The sequence below is a fragment of the Zootoca vivipara genome, chromosome 2 (genome assembly GCF_965207765.1).
Source record: "Zootoca vivipara chromosome 2, rZooViv2.hap1.1, whole genome shotgun sequence".
In the NCBI taxonomy this organism is placed as follows: domain Eukaryota; kingdom Metazoa; phylum Chordata; class Lepidosauria; order Squamata; family Lacertidae; genus Zootoca; species Zootoca vivipara.
Genome location: NC_142584.1, coordinates 46,289,001 through 46,309,845, shown reverse-complemented (window position 1 = coordinate 46,309,845; position 20,845 = coordinate 46,289,001). Strand labels below are relative to the sequence as shown.

The window sequence follows — 20,845 nt, the reverse complement described above, 5'->3', positions numbered from 1 at the left end:
TTTTATATCAGTGTACATGTCAATCTGCATTTTATTGAATTAACCTATTACACAAGGGACAGAACTCGGGGGAAATATTTTTGTTAATATACTTTTATCTCTGTGCCTTTTATGATCTCAACACCTCTAGTAACATTATTTCTGTTGAAATTAAATTTTTTTCCATTCTAATTTTAGCAGGCTGGGTCAGAACTGAAAAGCTCTGACAAATTGGGCCCTTATAAACCATATCCTAGCTCTGCTAAAGTAAGTCCAGCTGAAATAAATGAGTTTACTGATTAAGTTGTCTAAAGATGGAATCCTATGCACACTTTAGAGGAAGTAATTCCATGCATAATAGTCAGCTATGGTTATTCAGAGACCTATTGGATATAAATGTATTCTTTATTAAAATGATCAAGTTTTTCTGAATGTGTGTCTTTTAATCAGCAGTTAAACTTCAAGGACTGTGAGAAAGTTGCAAGGAAATACAACATAACTGGACAAAGATTTCTGGTAAGTTTTTCTATAAAATTACACTTTCAAAATGGTCATTCCTTTGGATTAAAAGGAGAAGATTACTAGCAAAGTGGAAACGGTGTGGTTGCATAGGAAGAGAGATATGGATGAATGATTAAGAAAAGTGGTTAAAAGGTGTGGAAATGTTGGTCACTCTGTGGTGCATTGTATCTGTCACATTTAAGCAGATTGTCAAGTTTTAAATACCTCTTCTGTGTAACTACAGCACTTTTAGTTTTATTTTATAATAAAACTAGTGACCAAAACGTGTTGTACAGGCACCATGATAACATACTGCATGTGTTTCTGTTTCAGAATATGTCTGAAAATGATATTCAGAAGTTTCCAAAGCTAAGAATGCCGTAAGTAAATCAGATGATATACCATCAAATTCTAAGGTTGATGTGGAAAATGGGTACAAAGTTACTGTATGATGGAGAAGACAGATAAAATCTGTTCACCTCGGCTTTCATCAAATGCATTTTCTTGGGGCCAATCCTGTTTATGCAACAGGGTGAAACAACTAAAGGGTGGTGGGTTTGGATGAACTGGTGTCTGAAGCAGGGCAGTAAGGTTTTTAAAAGTGTCCTCCCTAGTGTGAGTGCCTCATTTTGACTGCTTCAGGCAGCAAAATATATTGAACTAGTACTGCCTTTTCTAAAAGAAATATTAAAGACACTGGTCTGGATCCAGACTTAGTTGCAGTTAGCTCCCACTGAGACCAAAGTTTGTGAGGTCTGTGCAAATGATGCCAGAAGTGCCACATAGATGCTGCAAACAAATTGCATTCATTTTTTTAAAAAAACAATCTTTATTTCCATTTCTTAAAATGATACATCAAAACAAAACAGCCACAACAAAAAATAAATAAACCAAACTAATTATATCGAACTGATCAAACAAAAAAGCATAAACCGTACAAATCATAGTATAATACAAATCATAATATAATACAAATAATGCATTTTAAGCACAAAGAAGAAAGAAAAAAAGAGAGGAAAAGGGAACAAAAGAGAAAACAGAAAAACAAAAACAAAGTGAAAAACAAAAAACAAAAATAATGATAATATTAATAATTGCTTCCTATTGCTTGTGCACCACTTTCCTTTACTAAATTTCTTTCTCTTTGCTTACCTAATATCCTATCTACACATATTTCCTATATTCCCCTTCATATCTTTCAATCTAAGCAGATCACCAAATCAATATTCATTCCTTCTTTTTTCAAATAATCCTCAACATATTTCCATTCCTTTTTACAACTCTGTTTGGGCTTATTTCTAATTGCTGCTGTCATTTTGGAGAGATTCATGAATTCTACTAATTTCTTCTGCCATTCCAATACTGTCGGGACTTTTTCCCCTTTCCAATTCTGGGCTATCAGGAGTCTGGCTGCCGCGCCCGCATAGAGGAGGATATTTTCTCTATCTTTGGGAAGTTTTCAGGTATCATACTAGTAAAAATATCTCTGTTTTTTTTCAAATGTTGTTTTTAACATTTTCTTTAACTTTTCATATATCAGATTCCAAAATTCTTTAATTTTACTACCCTGCCACCAACAATGATAATAATTTCCAATCTCTTCTTGGCATTTCCAGCATTTGTTTGAATTTCTATTGTAAATTATTGCAATTTTTCTGGGGTAATATGCCACCTGTACATTAACTTTAACATATTTTCTTTTATTCCCATACATGCCGTGAAATTCATCCCTTCTTTCCACAATCTTTCCCACTGGCTACTATAGATGGGTCTCCCAATGTCTTGTGCCCACTTTATCATAGTTGTCTTTACCAATTCATATTTCAATTCCCATTACAAGAGATAATTATATATTTTGGCTAATGATTTTTCTTTATCTACTATCAGAAACTCCTCCAATTTCGAATTCCCTTCTTGAAACCCAATCTCTTTATGTTTCTGGAATAGGCTTTGCACCTGACAATATTGTAACCAGCTTGTGCAATGTTCTTTTAGTTGTTGGTATGGTTTTAATTTTAATTGTTCATTCTCCTTTATTAGGAGCTCCTGATACGTTATCCATTTCCCTTCTTTGTTTTTGCTAAATAAAGATGTCATCTCAAGGGGGGAGGCCCTCTTAGGTGTTTTTGGTTCTAAAATTTCTTTATGTTCCTTCCAGATCTTTAATAAGGATTTTTTTAATGACGTGGTCCGTAAACTCCTTGTATCCCCCCTTTTTCTCCTCCAGCAAATAAGCGTGCCATCCCTGATTGTTCCTAAAACCTTCCACATTTAGCAATTCTTTATTATCCAATTCAATCCATTCACTAATCCAACACATTCCCGCTGCCGCATGATATAATTTAAGATCCGGCATTCCCCAGCCTCCTCTCTCTTTTGTGTCAGTTAGTAATTTAAATTGTATCCTTGCATTTTTTCCTGCCCATATAAATTTGCTCAAATCTTTCTTCCACAAACCTGTTGGAGGGGATGTACATTTTGGGGTAGGGGAATCACATCCGCACGTGTGATAGACCAGTACAAAGGTGAACACGTTTTGGTGTTCAGAGAAATCAAAGCAATAAAAGGATAGGCTGTTATTAAACAATCCAAGCTGGCATTATTCAACCTTAATTCAAGAGATAATATGGACCTGCATTATAAACACACTGGACAGTTATTGCTTGCAGCAATACTAACGATAGCCAGTTATTGGAAACTTTTGGAGGGTGCCATGCTGACTTCATGACAAGAAAATCTGGCAACTAGTGTTAACAGAGTAGCTAACCAATAAAACAAAAATACCAAAGGGAATAAAAACAAGACATACCTTTTCAGGTACCCATTTCATACATACACAGCTGCAGGAAAGAGGGCAGGACACACACATACCCTCACACTATAGAATTTTGGGGCTGATATGATTGTATACTGTAACCAATGTTACCACACAACTGGAAGCATGAGGCTGTGAGATTCGAGTCTCTAGGGGTGAGATCCTATTTTTCGTATTTTTATATGGTTTGGTAATTGTAAAATTTAAAGAATTGTATGCATAAGGAGCACACATGACATCCTACAATAAACAACCATCTGGAAACACCCTTACATACTTTATGGAAGTAGTCTGCAGAATACATATTTGCTGTATTTCAAGAAATTTGCTTTCAGAACAGAGAATGTGTCATCAAATCCCTTTCATCATTTAGAAGTGTCTTGATACCTCAATACATCAGACGTTCTCAAACACAGCAGTCCTAAATCTATCAGTCGTTTATTACATATGTGCTGAATCTGTCCATCCTTTAAGATCAGCTGTTATGGCCCTCTTGTGTAAGCTATTCTGAGGCAAGGCTGGTGGTAAGTTTCCTGGTGGAATTCCCTGACCCAAGAAGCTAGGTTATCTTCCTCTTTATTTCAGTTTCAACAGAAGCTGAAAATGTTAATTTTTAAACATGCATTTGATTCAGTTGGTTAACGTATTGGTTGTAAGAGCTGCTCGTTGTGTTCATGTATTTTGCTGCTGTTTTTAGGTTGATCATTTGTATTTTAATCATTTGATCACTGGTTTTTATATTTGTAAGCCACGAGCAACTCCTTTGTGGAAAGGAAAATGAGATATACATGTTTTAAATGCATAATAAATGATATAAATGTATCAGAACTACTATGTAAAATGAAGACATATCCTCCCCACCCAACCCAGCCTTTCATCCAATGTGATTCTGTGTTGCTTCCTCACACGTAGATTTAGGGTTTGCATCTGTGTATGTTTTCATTTAGTTTGCATAGTCTACATAACATTATCCCCAAGCCACACCAAACTCAATATTCCCCCCCCCCTGTAAATTTAGATTTTCCTGGTGCAGGGATAATCTGATAAATTGGGGAAAATCAGGCTCTAAACCCTTCCACTCATGGTTACAGACCATCTGTTTTTGAGTTTTAGGGTGGGTAGGTGAATTGTCACTTGCTGCTTTATGTGGTCACTACTTCCTTGATGTTTTCATTTATTTTCTGGTTGCCTTACTTACTTTATGCTTTTGCCTATTGACTACCCTGGTCTTTTTCAATGTGGGGTGAGGGGAGTAGATTAACAGTTAAAAATGCTTAAATGTGGACAAGCCCTTACTCTCAGGAAAGCTATCTGATCTGCTGCAGTTGGATTAGCTTGGAAGATTTTTCATGAGCAGATCCAGTTGTAAGAAAGGAATCCAAAACCCTAAAATGTCTCCAGCCTGAAAGTTGTGTTGTATCTGGTACCTTCTTCAGTGCAAGCTGTACTTCTGTTTTCAGTGAAACTGAGAATACTCAGTTTGTTCTACAAATGTGGCCTGATGTCTGGCAAATGTTGCCAGTAGGCACTGGGAAACAAGTACTGTACTTAAGAACATAATCAGGGTAATGACCCATCTAGTCCAGCATCCTGTTTTCACAGTGGCCAACCAGAGAGGAGGAGAATTAGAGAGTGGTGGGAAGGACCTTCAGTCCTTGAGACAGTTTCATTCAGTCCTTGAGACAGTTTCATTTGAGCAAGACCTACTGGGCCTGCACTGCTTTGGTTTCTTTGAATTTAACTTCATCGACACCATGTTTTTTTATTGCTGACCTACGCTTGACTCTGGCTACTACCAAACAGAAATCACACAACATTTGTCATTATAAAGCATATCAGGTTTTAAAATAAAGTTAATAGCAGCTGCTTAAATTTATATGGTTGCACATATTTGATAAGGGGGCTGGCTTGTTGACATTGCCAAACACAATCCAGTCCAACCAGCATTCCCCACAGCTTTAAGAGTCTTCTCATGTAAATTTACCATTTACCATTATTCCTTACTTCCCCGAGGGCTAGTAAGATAGTGGAAGCAGCTCGAGAGACAGTGGGGTTCTTGGTTCACTTGGAGGTATTTGAGCAGAGGCTGGGTGGTCCTTTTGTCAGGGTTGCTGTAGTTGCATCCTGTAGATTCTGCACTGAGCAGGAATTGATTTTCAAGATCCCTTCCAACTCTGTAATTCTGTTACCCAGACTCTCTAAGACTCTTGGTTCCCACTGAGCTCTGCCCTTTTAATATCACTGAAGCCCAGAGAGTGACTTCTGGCTGGGAGCTAATGGGCAAAGGAGCATGAGTTTCATGTATTTTTGGTGTAAATGCCAAAACACATTGGTTAATTATTTATTCATACTGGCCAGTGCTTGTTTGGTATATGGTTGATATCTGGCTTTCTGTCAAGCAAGAGCTGATACTGGCCAGATTTCCACCCTTGTGGAAGCAGGATGGAGTGGGTGCTTAGATTTTTCCCCTTTCCTATTTGTGGTTTCTGGGGTTTGGTGGGAGTGGTGTTAGCAACTTAGCCTTTAAAGTTCATCCATCCTCTGGCTTGTTCTTTCTCATGCTAGTAGGTGTCTGTTTTGTTTGCAATGGATCTATTGTGCCATGGAGGGGGAAATATAACACGTGATGTCTAGGACTTTTTCCATTGTCACCTTCAATGTAACGAACATCCATCTCTACTAGCTCTCAGAAAGCATTGCAAAGCTCACTTATCTCAGGCACCGTTGCTGTTGATGTTGCCATTTATGTCTGAGGTTGTTCTCTTTTTTTCATTTTAGTTAAAACAAAATAAAAAAATCCTTCCAGTAGCACCTTAGAGACCAACTAAGTTCATTTTAGTTGTTTCATTTTAGTTGTTTCATTTTAGTTTCATTTTAGTTGTTTTAGATAGCAATTTAATCTGTACTTTCCACATCCCAAATAAAGTTGTGTGTGTGTGTGTGTGTGTGTGTGTGTGTGTGTGTGTATCCCACCATCATACACTAATGCTAATGCCTGATCATTACCCATGCTGGCTGGAGCTGATGTGATATGTTCACTTATGCATCCCATGTCTAGAACAGAAATCAATCCAGTGAACATGATTGGTGTTTGCTGTTGCTGTTGCTGTTGCTGCTGCTGCTGCTGCTGCTGCTGCTATTTTCAGTCCTTAAACAATACACAGCTGATATTTTGATCCATTTGCATTGTGTTTCCTTTGCATTAAAATGAATGGTCTTTGTGCTGAGATGAATGGTGTGGAACAACGTAGTCATAATGCAGTCAGTTACATAATTAATTAAATAACATTCCACCACAGTGGGCAGTGTGATGAATAACACAATTTGTTAGAAGCCAAACTACAGTTTAATGGGAACAGCGCTGCCTGAAACAAACATAGCTTGGAATGGAAGCCAATGCCTTCTTCCATCCCCGTACCAGACAGATTTGACCCTATTGATTTCCCCATTCAACTTCCTTTTATCTACTCATTCTTGAGAAGTTTCCTCTTTTGAAATCAAGAAGACAGGAGTGCCTGGTCCATGGGGTCATGAAGAGTCAGACATAACTAAACAACAACGGGGAATGATTTAGAGGGTCATTCCATGAAATTTCAAATTGGGCAACAAATGCAGGGAAAGGGAATTTGATCTTGCTGGCCGGCCAGATCACTACCTTCCCCACATCTCATGAGCCAACTCTGACAGGTGTCAGTCACCCAAAGTTACGATGGTGTCACAATAATATAAAGCGACCCATTTCCCTTTGCCTACATCAGTCATCCCCAGACTTCGGCCCTCCAGATGTTTTGGACTACAATTCCCATCTTCCCCGACCACTGGTCCTGTTAGTTAGGGATCATGGGAGTTGTAGGCCAAAACATCTGGAGGGCCGCAATTTGGGGATGCCTGGCCTACATGGTTAAAAATAAAGCTACATGGGTAAAGGTACAGAGCTTTGCAAGCACCATTGATTGGCAACCCTTACAAAACCACAACTTTGTCTTTGTAAGCACTGCTGATTGACTGAGTGTTTGTGCTTGGAAAGCTTGTTTCAAAGCTATGTTGGTGCTTACAAAAGCACTGGCACAAGGACGTGGCTTAGTCAAAACACCCTCATAGGCCTAATGGGGAGGCCTGGCAAGTCTAATTAGGTTGGCAGACCAGAGGTTTCCCACTGCTGCTGGAGATACAAGCTTTGTTTTTGTCTTCAACCTTTAGAGAAATTAAGCTAGCCACTTCCTACTATTTGGAATTATGAATGAGAGAAAATTTAAAATGTTCCAAAAACTTTGACCTGTCCATGTGGGAGGGAGACAGGAGACAAGAGACAGGAGTATGAGTAATATTTTCTGCAAGTCTGCTGTCTGCTCTTATCCTTAATCAAATGCAACCCCCACTCCCTTATAACTAAGTAGTGTGGTTTTTATACTTCCTTCCTTAGCTGCAGATTCACAGGCCTCGTGCTTGAAATAGTCAAGAAAGAAATGATGCAGAGGCACTGCCATTCCTTGTAACATTTCATAAAGGAATGCATTAAAACTCTTTACTTGAGCTACAGGTGCACATTGGATAGATTGTGCACATGTAGCGCTGATCAAATAACTGCTGCAGCATTACCAGCTGTTTAGGGATAGGGGAGGAAGGGGCAAAGGGACACAATTCAACACAGGACCTGTAAAAGCTTGATGTGTGGTGTGTTCACAGCAGGCCCTTTACATGTAGCAAGGACATGTTCTTTGCATGCAAAAGACCCTAGGTTCAGTCACAGGCCTCTCCAGATAAAACTGAGTGGGGGTGCTGTCTGAAAACCCAGAGATGTGTAACCAGGCACTGTAGACAATATTGAGCTAGACAGACTCTGTAGAAGGCACCTGCCTATGTTAAAATTTCATTCAAAAAACAACTTTTGTTCAGTCATGAAAAATAATGATAAATAGAAGATATCTGTAGTATAGGCTGCAGATGGTTAAAAGTATTATTTTAATAACATAAGAAGGGTCCTGCTGGATCAGGCACAAGGGCCATTTGGTCCATCAACCTGTTCTCATAGTGGCCAACCAGGTGCCTTGTGGAAACCTACAAACAGGACCCAAGCACAACAATACTCTCCACTTGTGATTCCCAGCAGCTGGAAATCTGAGACATATTGTCTCCAACACTGGAAGTAGAACAAATATATCATGATTTGTAGCCATTGATAGGTTAATCCTCTATTAAAGCTAACCACGTTGGTGGCTACTAGAACTTATGGGAGCAAATTCCTTAGTTTACCTATGCACTCTGTAAAAAAACTGCCTCTTTTGCTTACATTGAATTGTATTTGCCATTTTACTGCACATTTGCCCAGCTTGGAGCTCCTAACAATCTGGTTGTGTTTTAACTACAGTAGTACCTCAGGTTACCAATGCTTCAGGTTACAGACTCCGCTAACCCAGAAATAGTACCTAGGGTTAAGAACGTTTCTTCAGGATGAGAACAGAAATTGTGCTCTGGTTGTGTGGCAGCAGCAGGAGGCCCCATTAGCTAAAGTGGTGCCTCAGGTTAAGAACAGTTTCAGGTTAAGAACAGACCTCCGGAACAAATTAAGTTATTAACCTGAGGTACCACTGTACTTTGAACAATTTGGTATCAGCAAACTCAGCTACATTACTGCACACCTCTAACTCTAGATCATTAATGCACAAGCTAAAGTCGCAGATTCCAATATCAATCTTTGGTGGGCTTCACTTTCTGGTGCACAACCTGGTGATAACAGAATAAACGAAGTAAGGAGGGAGCTATAGCCCAAGATAGGAAAAGAGGTGTTAAGGGAACACCTAGCTGCTTCAAATGAATTCAAACTTGCAAGGCCTGATAAGCTGCACCCAAGGGTACTAAGGGAGCTTGCAGATGTAGTCTCAGAGCCTCTTATATATAATCTTTGAGAATTCTTAGAGGAGTTGAGTACATTTTGCATGGATAAGAGGAGATAGAGAGGAGATATGATAGATATCTTCAAATATCTAAAGGGCTGTTACATGGAAGATGGACCAAGCTTGTTTTCTCCAGCTCTGGAGTATAGGAGTGTAGTTACAAGAAAGGAGATTCCAACTAAACATCAGAAAGAACTTTCCACCTGCAAGGACTGTTCAGCAGTGGAATGGACTTCCTCAGAAGGATTCCCCCTGGGAGGTTTTTTAAGCAGAGGTTAGATGGCCATCTGTCATAGATGCTTTAGTTGAGATTCCTGCATTGCAGGGGGTTGGACTAGATGACCCTCAGAATCCTTTCCAACTCTACAATCTATTATTCTACATATCAATAACAATTACATTCAGATTGTGCCCAAATTTGAACCAGTATCTATTGAATGTGTTTTTAACAGTGTTAACATATTTGCTATATGTTGCTACTGCAACAGTTTGGTTACAGTATTCTGAATCAGCTAAAGTTTACAAATACTTTTCAAATGCAAACCCACAGAAAACATGTTACAGTAATCTGAACAAGGTGTTACCATGGCTAGATTTGACATCTCTAAGAACAAACATCACTGGCACACCAGACTCAGGTACCAAAGGTATTTTTTGTTACCAATGACATATTGATATATAGAATCAAGGATTAATCCAAGAGAACACTCAATTGTACATCTGAGTCTTCAATGGGAGTGTAAACCAATCTGAAATACGTAGGTTAACTTTTGTTCCTTGATCCATTTGAGGTAGGTTAGGTTAGGGTGACAGATGGGGTCTTTCAATGGTGGGCGATTGAGAACATAAAAAAGGAAGAATTACTGCACACAGCACAATAAACAATGGAATTTGCTTCCACAAGATGTAGTGACCAACACCAACTTAAAAGGTTTTAAAAGGGGAACAGACAAATTAATGACAATAAGGTCATTAGCATATTCTAATTACAATGGCTTTATTTTACCTGCAGTAGCAGAGTAAGTCTCTGAATACCAGTTGCTGGAGTGCAGAAGAAAGAGAGTCAATAGTGTATCACCCCTCCTTGTTGGCCTCGTATGCAAGTACAGGCTCTTCTTATGTTTTATTATTGTTACTTATAACATGATCTTTATTTTTCATAATTCTAGTCCTTAAATAACAAAAAATAACATGTTTTCAAATCCTGATGTTTATAACAATGATACACACACACACACACACACTGATGTAATTGCAAGTTCAAAACAATTAAAATAACATTTAACAATATAATTACTTGTTAGTGTAATAATCAGTAAAAAGATTTGATAGTAATCAGTAAAAAAAATCTAGTTCACTTCAAAACTACTCCACTCCTGTTTTTTTCCCTTGCTTCTTATGCAATGAGTTAATGTCCATATAGGCCAACACCCACATTTTGTCCAGCCACTCTTTTAATGAAGATAAATTTGAGACTTCCAACATGAATTAACCTTGCATTTATATGACTTACTAATTCTTTACCTGTCTAGTCTCACCCCCCCCCCAAAAAAAATTTAGCCGGTGTGCATTCCTTGCATGAATCATAATATGCATAGAAGGGTAAATGTAATTAAATAAATATAAAGATTTTAAGTTGGGTTTCAGGTAATATTATAATTGCACAACACTACTAAAATGATGTTATTGCATTCATGAGCTTGCAGAAATTATTCTAACATGGAAACAAAGCCATCAACGGTTTCAGTAAAAGGAGGTAGCATGTTTTGACACTACTTCAAGATCAGAATCATTAAATGCTTCAAGCATTCAAGGGATTTCCCTCAGACTGCCTGTTTACAGCAGCAAGTGTATGTCTACATCACTTCTCATGACTCACTTCATAGCAGCTCTGTTTAAAGCCTCATTCCCAGTTATGAAGGAACACAAAGATCAGGAATTAATGGGGTTTTACGCAAACAGCTCTCAGTTGTCTTTCTATGATTTCTAGCTGTTTCTTGGAGTAGGAATTGGTGAATGAGAACATGTGCACAAATCCAACTGTGGGGGTTGATAGGACATGGAGGCAAATCAAAATGGTTAGGATGAGGAACGCTATGAAATGTTCCTATAAGAGAACATGAGGGACATCACTATAAGGCTAGTAGCATCTGATGTATGAGATACATAGTTCTAAGAAGGGAAAGAAGTGCAGGATAAACTGTGGACAGCATAGCAGGGCTTACAGGTGGTTACCTATGATGAGGAATTCACCGGGGGGGGTGGGGAGAGAAATAACCAAACATTAAGTGAAGGCAAGCAACTTTCCATTTGCACAAGCTGCCTGCACATGGTTACTGGCAATTCCCACTGCAGATCCCACACCTCAGGCCTTTATGGGGGTCCTCAAACCCTCACATGAGACTTTGAGGGAAGCCACAGGGATCTGCAGTGAGGAGGAAGGATGTGAAAAAAAACCTTGCACAGGACTGAGTACAAGTGTGTGTGTGTGTGTGTGTGTGTGTGTGTGTGTGTGTGTGTGTGTGTGTCCAGCATGACTAAACTGTTTCTGGTGCATGGAACACTGTGACGAGTGCCAGAGCGCATGGAAACACCATTTACCTTCCTGCCACAGCAGTACAGTACCTATTTATCTACTTGCACTGGTATGCTTTCGAACTGCTAGGTTGGCAGGAGCTGAGACAAAGCATGGGAGCTCACCCTGTTGCACGGATTCAAACTGCCAACCTTATGATCAGCAATACCAAGAGGCTCAGTGGTTTAGACCGCAGCACCACCTGTGTCCCATTTGCACACCACACAATGTGTGTCCTGCAAAGGCAGGAATAAGCTGCAACAAGCCTGCAACTTGCACATTACACACTCCCCCCTCCTTCCACATGGCTGAAGAGAGAACTTCAGAAGCTTCTATATTTAGTTAAGCACAGTTTCACCCTTATACACAATTGTGGTTAATACCTAGCTTGGTAAGTTTTAACAAGCCACCTTAAGAAACCAGTTTGAAGCTGTGTTTTTGAAATAAACTACAGATCTAATCTTAGTTTTTTATTCCAAATTATACAACAAACCATGGTTAAATGATCCCAGCTGTGCAAGAGGAAGAGATGGGGTGAAAGCATGACTGAGACTCTCTATGGCTCATTCCTGCTCATGCATGTTACACCAATCCATGGTTTAGCATAACTTGAGAAAGAAGACAATGTGTTGTTTGTCTATGACAGGGATGGCCAAACTTGGCCCTCAAGCTGTTTTGGGACTACAACTCCCATCATCCTAGCTAACAGGACCAGTGGTCAGGGGTGATGGGAATACAACATATATTTAATGCATGGGGTTTATACCTCATTATTTGTTTTATTTCCTCTTTTAGTAGCAATGTGTCAAAGCTGCCATGCTATGCACTGAGTACACTAATTGCTTCATGTTAAAATTATTCTTATCTTATGTCATAGCTCCACTTAACAGCAGATTTATCTGTTTGCATGAAGTTGAGAAAAACATATATTTTGTTGTCTCTGTCTTTCATTCCTCTGCTAAAAATGAAATCATTCTTATATTCAACAGTTTGAATTTACCACTTTAAAACAAATAAGAAAAGCTAGGACAAAATGCAGCAAGTGAGAACTTTTTATTCTCATTATTTTTAACCATGGACCTGAGCATGTGCTTAACTTTTTCCCATTGACATTAATAAAAATGCTTAACTTTGGCTGAATTATATACAATACAACTGAGATTCTCCTTCCAACACATTGACTTGCTCTAATAACACATTTTTTTACCTTAGAATTCTAAGCAAGTTAAGTCAGGAAATAAACCGACATGAAGAAAGAAAAAGTTTTTTCCCAAAAAGGTACGGAAATTGTTCAGTTTTTCTTTTCTTGTTACAACAGTAAATGAGTTCTCTTTTGAATTTCTTGGAGTAGAAATTGGTGAATGAGAACATAATCAAATTTAACCATGGGATAGAGGGAAAAAAGGCCACTATATTTAAATGAGATGTGAAGAAGGAGCAAACAGGTGACCATGTACACCTTTGAAAATGAATTGTATAACTTAATTTGAATACATTAAATATGGTTTTCATACTCCGTGAATGAATAGAAAAAACAAGTCCAAAATTTCAGAGGACCCGATCTAACCTGAGCATGAACCCAGATTCTAGAATCCCAAATGAGTGTGATTGAGATGCTTTCTGTTTAAATGGTTTGTAGCGCATTAGTGCATGGAATGCCTTTTACCTGCTGTGCCATTCTTGGACAGGGATAGTCTAAGCATGACGGGCCATGCACTGGAAACCTCAGGAATTGATTATTGGAATGAACTCTACGTGGGGCTACCCTTGGACCTGATCCAGGGGCTCCAGATGATGCAAAAAGCTGTGTCTAGACTGCTGCCAAACTGTTGCCAGCACATAACTCAGGTGCTCAGAAATTTGCATTAGCTGCCCATACACCACCAAGCCAGGTTCAAGGTCCTTGTTTTAAATTACAAGGGCCTTAACAATTTGGGTTGAAAACTGCCTAATCCTGATCACTGACAACTTTAGAGGAGTCACTGTTCTTATGCACCAGGAGCTGTGTGTTTAGCATTGTAGGCTGAATTTTCTGGAACTCCCTTCTAGTTGAAGTCAGACCCTTCATACTGAACTTCCATTGTCTATGGAAGACATTATTATTATTATTATTATTATTATTATTATTATTATTATTTGCTTTTTAACTGAAGCAGGCTTTTTAACTGATTTTGTTGTTTTAAATATATATTTCCTTTCTGTATTGTATCCTTGTAAACCACTTCAGAGGTTATTGTGGTTTCTATATATCCCAGAGGAGCACATTGGGCTACTTAAACTGAGACTGGTTTGCTGGGGCAGTCAGTAGCTCTTGCTTTAAAATGCTACTTCTGAAGTTTAACCTTTTTAAAAAGATAAACTTATTTCCCCCTCAATGTTCATAGGAGGAGCACTGGCCTCAACCAGCTTGTTGTTCAAAACTGCAAAACAAGTTACTCATTTGTGAATATTTGCTCAAAGGAAGTATCTGATGCAGCAACAAGAAGCTGTAGGATACCTCTGATTGTTGCTAAAAACATCAGTTCTCTATTTATTTATTTATTTATTTATTTATTTATTTATTTATTTATTTATTCCTTGCTTTCCTCCCTGGCAACAAAGTAATGCCAAACACATCATGTCAGTGTGCTGCAAAGTTTTTTTGCCTCAGAAAACTACAGGCAGCAAAGAGGAGCAGAGTTGGGCAATCTTACAGGACAGTGGCAAAATGGCATCTGTTTAACCACACAACCTTATTCTTCCAGGTGTTATGTTATAGATCTTCTGCACTTTGCCAGAATTTTACATTTTATCATTTTAGGCACTGTCTTTTGGCACATTTTGCCTAAATGATGTTGGTTAAAATGCACATTTATTTGGATACATGATGGCTAGGTATTATAATGCTCAACTCAAATATATTCAATTTATAATTGAAATATGAAATATTAACTTTCACATTTTCCTCCCCAACCTGCTACAGGTCACAAACACAGAAGGTACCTGAAAATCTAGGTAAATACATTGCCAATTTATATCTGTGTCCACTTTCCAGATATTTAGAAGCCACCCTCTTCAAATTCAGTTTTGTTCTGTAGTGCTCTGTCTATGGATTTGATCCAGACTAACAGCAATCCAAACTATAGGAAGACATTGTAATTTACACCATGGTAGACTGTGCTGCTGCATACTTTTTTAAGGAGAAGTCCAAAACTAGCGGAGGAGAAACTAAATTTTTAAAATTGAGTTTGACTTTCACCACCCTTTTTGCCACTTAATTTCCACTTGGTTGCTAGGTCACATGACCTGAGAGGGGTTTGGAATAAGAGTCTGAACATGCACTGTGTTGGTTTTCCATTCAGCAGAAGCAGCTGAGCCAGAATGGAAGACTCACACAGTGTATGTCCAGTTGAGCCAGGATGCATAGCTGCCAAGTTATCCCTTTTTTAAAGGGATTTTCCCTTATGCTGAATAGGCTTCCTCGCGAGAAAAGGGAAAACTTGGCAGCTATGCCAGGATGGCAGACTTTAGCCGGCATACATAGCCCCAGCTGAGCCCAGGCTCAGCCAGAAATCCACCTTTTCCAAACCCTCTCTTCCCAACAAATCTTTGGTTTTGATTGTTTCCTAATTGCATTTAGTTCCTATTAAAATCAATGGCACTTAAGTAATGTCTAAATTTTCCCATTTATTTCAGTGGAGCCTAAATGCAAGTTTTAAATGGATCAAACCTTTTCTTTTTCAGTGATTTTTTTAAACAGTGGAAGCTAAAGTGGGGAAATATATAACATGGCAGTGTTTATAAACAAAATGTAGCACAAGAAAAACTGAACCATAGTAATGTAGCTTCGTAGAATTTCTAATTCTCCTTATGCTAATTCTGATATATTTTCAAAGAAGCAATTGTACACTCATGTAAAGGAACAAGGATCATGCATACCACAGCTTTATAAGCCAAGGTATGTACCTCAGATCTGGGCCTGGGCCATACAGTGAAAGTGCTTCTTTTGAAATCTCATATAGCCAAACAATCCTTTTACAGAGCACATGGTCAGATTTTAATGTGATTTTATGACACTAGAATTTACTGTTAAGGTTTTATCTTAACATATATGCCAATTGATGATTGGTGCCAGAGCTGCAGAATTGAATGCTTTATTAAATTCCATAGTGGAAATTGGATCATGTGCGCACAATAGTAATTCTTGACCTAATAAATCATGTTTTATTTGATAGAGATCATTATAGATTAATCACACATATGTTGATTATCTAAAATTCACTGAGTTGTGCATCTGGAACTGTCCTTTTTCCTATTCATATGGCTATATGTGTGAAATGAACATCATATCACTTTATACAATGTTTCTCAATTGAGGCCATACATCAGAGACCTATTGACTGGTGACTCACCAGGTAATATGTATGCATGTGTGAATCAGCCTTGGCTGTTTCATTAATGTCTGCCAGAACTATTCTTGTAGTTCTTTAATTGTTAATTGTGAGATTTATAGCTGCTGTGTGATTTTTGTTCCCTTTCCATAGAATATAGACAAGATGAAGGTGATGGTTGGTCTTCCTTTGTAAGTATTTTTTATCAACACTACAAATGTATTCAGCTTAAAAGAATGACATGGCAAGTATCACTGCACTCATATGTCCCTCTTTACAGGCATCTAATGTAGGTTGTTTGGGGGCTGGAAGCTGCTATTGAAACTTGACAAAATAAAAAATTGACAAAATAAAATAAAAGATTTCTTCAACTTTTTAAGATATATGGAGTAAACATCCTTGATTATAAAATAAAAAATTTCCTTCAGTAGCACCTTAAAGACCAACTAAGTTTTTATTTTGGTATGAGCTTTCGTGTGCATGCACACTTCTTCAGATACACTTGTATCTGAAGTGTGCATGCACACGAAAGCTCATACCAAAATAAAAACTTAGTTGGTCTTTAAGGTGCTACTGAAGGAAAGTTTTTATTTTGCTTCGACTCAGACCAACACGGCTACCTACCTGATCCTTGATTATCTCATTCTCTGGGCCAACTGCTTGCCTCTTCTACAGGTTCAAGGAAATAGAGGCATGTTTGGAGGGAGCACATATAAAAATACTGTAATATATTTCCAATTGACAGGTTGGCCAATGTTTCACTGGAGGGCCAGTCTGAGAAATCTTATTCGATTGGCTCAATTAAATGCTTGAGGCAGATATAACTGAATCCTAGAGCTCAAAAGACAAGTGCCATAGGAGTTCACCTATGAGGGTTTTTTTTCTCTTCTCTTCTTCTCTGATACCCTGATGTTGCATCTGAGTATATGAAGGCACAAGAGCGCATGTTCGTGTGAACACTCTTGTTCATACACAAGCCCCACCCACTACCCCAGTGTCCCTGTGTGCATTGCTCTGTGTGCTCAGTCCATGACAGGGAAGATCTGCAGGGGCATTTAGTCACATTTCCTTGAATGTGAATAGAGTGTCTAACAAAGAATTCAGAGGGGTCAAAGTCAAGAAGCGTTCATGTTTCAAGGCAGCATCCATTAAAAAAAAGTAGGAGCTAGGCAAAGGATATTATTCAACAAAGTGTTGCTCAGAGTAGACCCACTGAAATTAATGAACATAATATATTAATTATAATAGGTCTCTTTACAGTATGACATAGTTGAATACCGCCCAAAGTTTCCATACCAGAAACAAGTTGCTCAGGTTGATCAAACTTTTGGGCCTTAACTTTATACAGCCTGGTCTTCTGAGATTGGATACTCAGACTGACTGGATGTGCAGGCTGACTGGATGCTCAGGCAGGCTAGCATTGTTGCCTAAATAGCACTATTAATCCCCAAGCTAAGTGTACCAGATTCACATAGGAACAAGAGCATTGGTGTGGCTGCTGGGAGCTCTGGGTTGAGACCCGTTCCCTAGCTCTCTGCAGACATTTGCACTACAACTCAAACTTATTCTAATATACAGGCTAAAATGATACCCAATAGCCAATCTGCTAGTACCTGGTATATAAAGCTCCCAGATAGCTACAGTCCTGCAGTATCGGATGCAGTATTGTTGCTGATGGAAGTGATTAGGTATTCCTTCTGCACAAACAGCTGGCCTTCAGCCTGTCTGCTGTGTATCCAAGTGATATGCCCACCCTCCAGCTTAAGCCTTCTTGCCAGCCTCATAGGCAGTAGACCACGTTTCTTGATTCAGTAGAATGCTAGAATACTAAATTGAACAAAATGTATTTTCCCTCCTCTGCAACACTAACACTGTTCTAATGTAATGTTATACAGCAGTTGTAGCCAACATGGTGCCATCTAGATGTTTTGGAGTGCAATTCCCATAAGCACCAGCCAGTGTAGCCAGTGGTCAGAGATGATGGGAGTTGTAGTCCACATCTGAAGGGCCCTAGGTTGGCTATCCCTGCTGTACACAGGAGTAGGATGTCTCCAAGAAGACACTACTCTTCTCTGCTGTAGCACCATCATAACATAATCACTTGTAAACAATTCCCATTTATTCAAACCTGTGAATTTTTAATGTATCATTCTCCCCCAATTTAAATGAATAAGGCTTTATTGCAATTTCTCATGAACTCTAGAATTCACTTTCATTCAGCAATGGAAAGCACAGGGATGTAACAATACAATCTTGCTACATTAAGATATTTTTGACAGTGTGATACTTCTGTTTTGACAGGATGAAAGTGATGATGATTATGAAAGCCCAGATGACCAGGAGCATGAAGATGGTGTGGACTATGAAACACCCAATGATCAAGATGGTGCTGAAGATGAAGCCGATTATGAACCTCCTCCATCAAATGATGATGACACACACCGAAACACCTTGTTTCCTCCCACTTTAATACCAGCTACCTCAGAATACATAGGTAGCCATGTTAAATGTTCTTTCATACTTTTCATTTATGAAATGGATTAGAGAGAAATGTCTAGTTTTGGGAAAGAGACACAGAAAACATTTTTTGTTTTCTAAATACCAACTCTTATTGGCAATTTTAAAATAATTCATTTTAAAACTTCAGTTTACTTAAACTTTCATAACTTTTTTGTGCCCCCTTCTGGGTAAACCAACTAAAAGCTTAAAAATGTGCTTTATTTCCTGAATGGATTAATTTAGTTCTCTCAAATGACATCTCAAAGTGTATAAAGATGTGTCTTTTTAATGAGATCAAGCAAGAAGGATTCCCTCTCCCCCCCCCATATATTCTGTTATTTTGTTACTGTTATTCCTTTCTTCAGATCGACATCCGGCAGAAAGATCTAAAATATCTACTCAGCCTCCCATTCCACCAAAAAGGCCTGAATCTTCCCCTGTACCACCAAGTGGAGGCAGAAGTCCTGGGGTAGGTTCCATTGGTGCAAAAAGAATGTACTGTTTAGTTTTGCATTTATTTTTTCCTGGGGATTAAGTGCATAGCAAACCACAGTCAATTAGTGAGGAACTGCTACACAACAGTGTATCAGCTTTGGAAAAGCCTTTTTGATACCTTACCAGAATAATTCACTAGCCCTACGGTACTTCTGAAAATGTCACCAGTTGTTTGCATATACAGTATGGCCAGATTACACTGCACATGTCAATCAGCGCTGGACTAGTAAAACAAAAACAAAAAATTCAGCATGTTTCAAAATTCACAACCCTAGTTTAACTGGAAAAAGATCCAGACATGGGGGGTGGAGGAAGAAAAACAGGAAAGCAACAGGTCTGTGATACAGATCTGTGATACTTGGTTATTTTGAACACTGGTTGGCAGCTATGAAATAACTTCAAATAATCTCAATGGATTAAAATCAAGTCTGTAATTACCATTCTGCTAGTCACAGTATTTACTAAATCTATTACTTTAGCAGCCACATTTCCTTTCTCCTTCAAGCAATAATGAGAGTATCAGAGAAAAAAGCATCAAACCCTTTACACGTAAGTGCTTTTATTTAACCTTTTAAAAACTGCATCCTTTAGTGTATTTACATTGCTTTAAACATAAAGCATTAAACATAAAGGATTATTTTTACATCTGTCCTCCCAGCTTTTCCCACAAGCCTGAACTAATTGTTGAACAATTTTTTTATTTTAACTCTAAAATTATTACCGGTACTTTATAAAAATTACTGAAATACTGTGCTGAAATTCATATCCAGACAGTTGTCAGGAATTCACTTAGCTTAGAAATGAAGCAAGCTCCAACATTCTTATGTTTTCAGTGCTGAAAGCTTTAATTTCCGCCCCCCCCCCAAAATTGTCCCAAATTAGTCAACTTTATTTCTGCCATATTTTTGTTTCACCTGTCACCAGCTCCTTCTATAGATCGAAGCAAAAAGCCCCCACTGGAAAAATCTGGGCCTCCATTTGACAGAGACATCCTACGATCAGGTAGGCAATGGTTTATAGCCATAAACTGCCTGACATTGTACAAAGCACTAAAATAAGCTGACCATTAATGGGGAGGCTGTGAACAAATATGTGCTGCAAGGTACTACAAAACTTAGAACTGTGACCTGAAAAGTCAAACTGTGGGCCAACTTAGCAAGATGTCCTTCTGAAAAACTTGATATATCTTGTGGGTGGTTAGAAAGGAAAAGTTAATTCATTGTAGTAGCATTTTAAGTTAAACTTCAATCTAAAATATCAGTTAAACTAACAGAAGTAGCAACTATTGATAAGGTGTAGTGGTGAATAGACTTGAACAATAGGACAGACTCAAGAGTCACAATCTTTTAGCATTTCAAAAACTGCCAACTTTCCAATCCTTAGTAAGTTGCATGCTTATAAATTAATTCAGTTTAGCTTCAGTAATACAGTACAAGTATGAAATGTTTTACCTTATTGCCTCTCTAGAGGTTATCACAACATTTAAAAGCTGGTAAAAGGAAATAGATAGAGTTTGGCACTGTATATTCCTATCCTCAGACATGCCAAATTAAAGAGATGTTTACAACTCAGTTGTCAGTGACATACTTGCTTTGTGAAAAGGAAATAATCACGTGAACACATTCATTTTCAGAGATACCATATAAGATGTCTTAGATTTATGAGAGAGAGAAGAGAAAATACCACCTATTTTTGTATTTTATGCAGTAGGTTAACA

General features: G+C 38.3%; 3 protein-coding genes across 4 annotated transcripts in view; 2 read left to right on the top strand and 1 right to left on the bottom strand.

Moving 5' to 3' along the window:
- The window catches only part of KCNMB1 (potassium calcium-activated channel subfamily M regulatory beta subunit 1), a 353,074-nt gene that overhangs the window by 91,005 nt on the left and 241,224 nt on the right, over positions 1-20,845 (top strand). The window lies entirely within an intron of this gene.
- KCNIP1 (potassium voltage-gated channel interacting protein 1) overlaps positions 1-20,845 on the bottom strand; it is a 566,415-nt gene that overhangs the window by 530,132 nt on the left and 15,438 nt on the right. The gene's annotated exons all lie outside the window — the stretch shown is intronic.
- The window catches only part of LCP2 (lymphocyte cytosolic protein 2), a 35,921-nt gene that overhangs the window by 4,559 nt on the left and 10,517 nt on the right, over positions 1-20,845 (top strand). Inside the window, exons 2-10 of the mRNA XM_088664361.1 lie at positions 433-495; positions 814-860; positions 12,977-13,042; positions 14,727-14,758; positions 16,288-16,325; positions 18,436-18,628; positions 18,999-19,102; positions 19,608-19,677; positions 20,053-20,130. Coding sequence (XP_088520487.1) covers positions 433-495; positions 814-860; positions 12,977-13,042; positions 14,727-14,758; positions 16,288-16,325; positions 18,436-18,628; positions 18,999-19,102; positions 19,608-19,677; positions 20,053-20,130 — 691 coding nt within the window. The remainder of the gene's footprint in view (positions 1-432; positions 496-813; positions 861-12,976; positions 13,043-14,726; positions 14,759-16,287; positions 16,326-18,435; positions 18,629-18,998; positions 19,103-19,607; positions 19,678-20,052; positions 20,131-20,845) is intronic.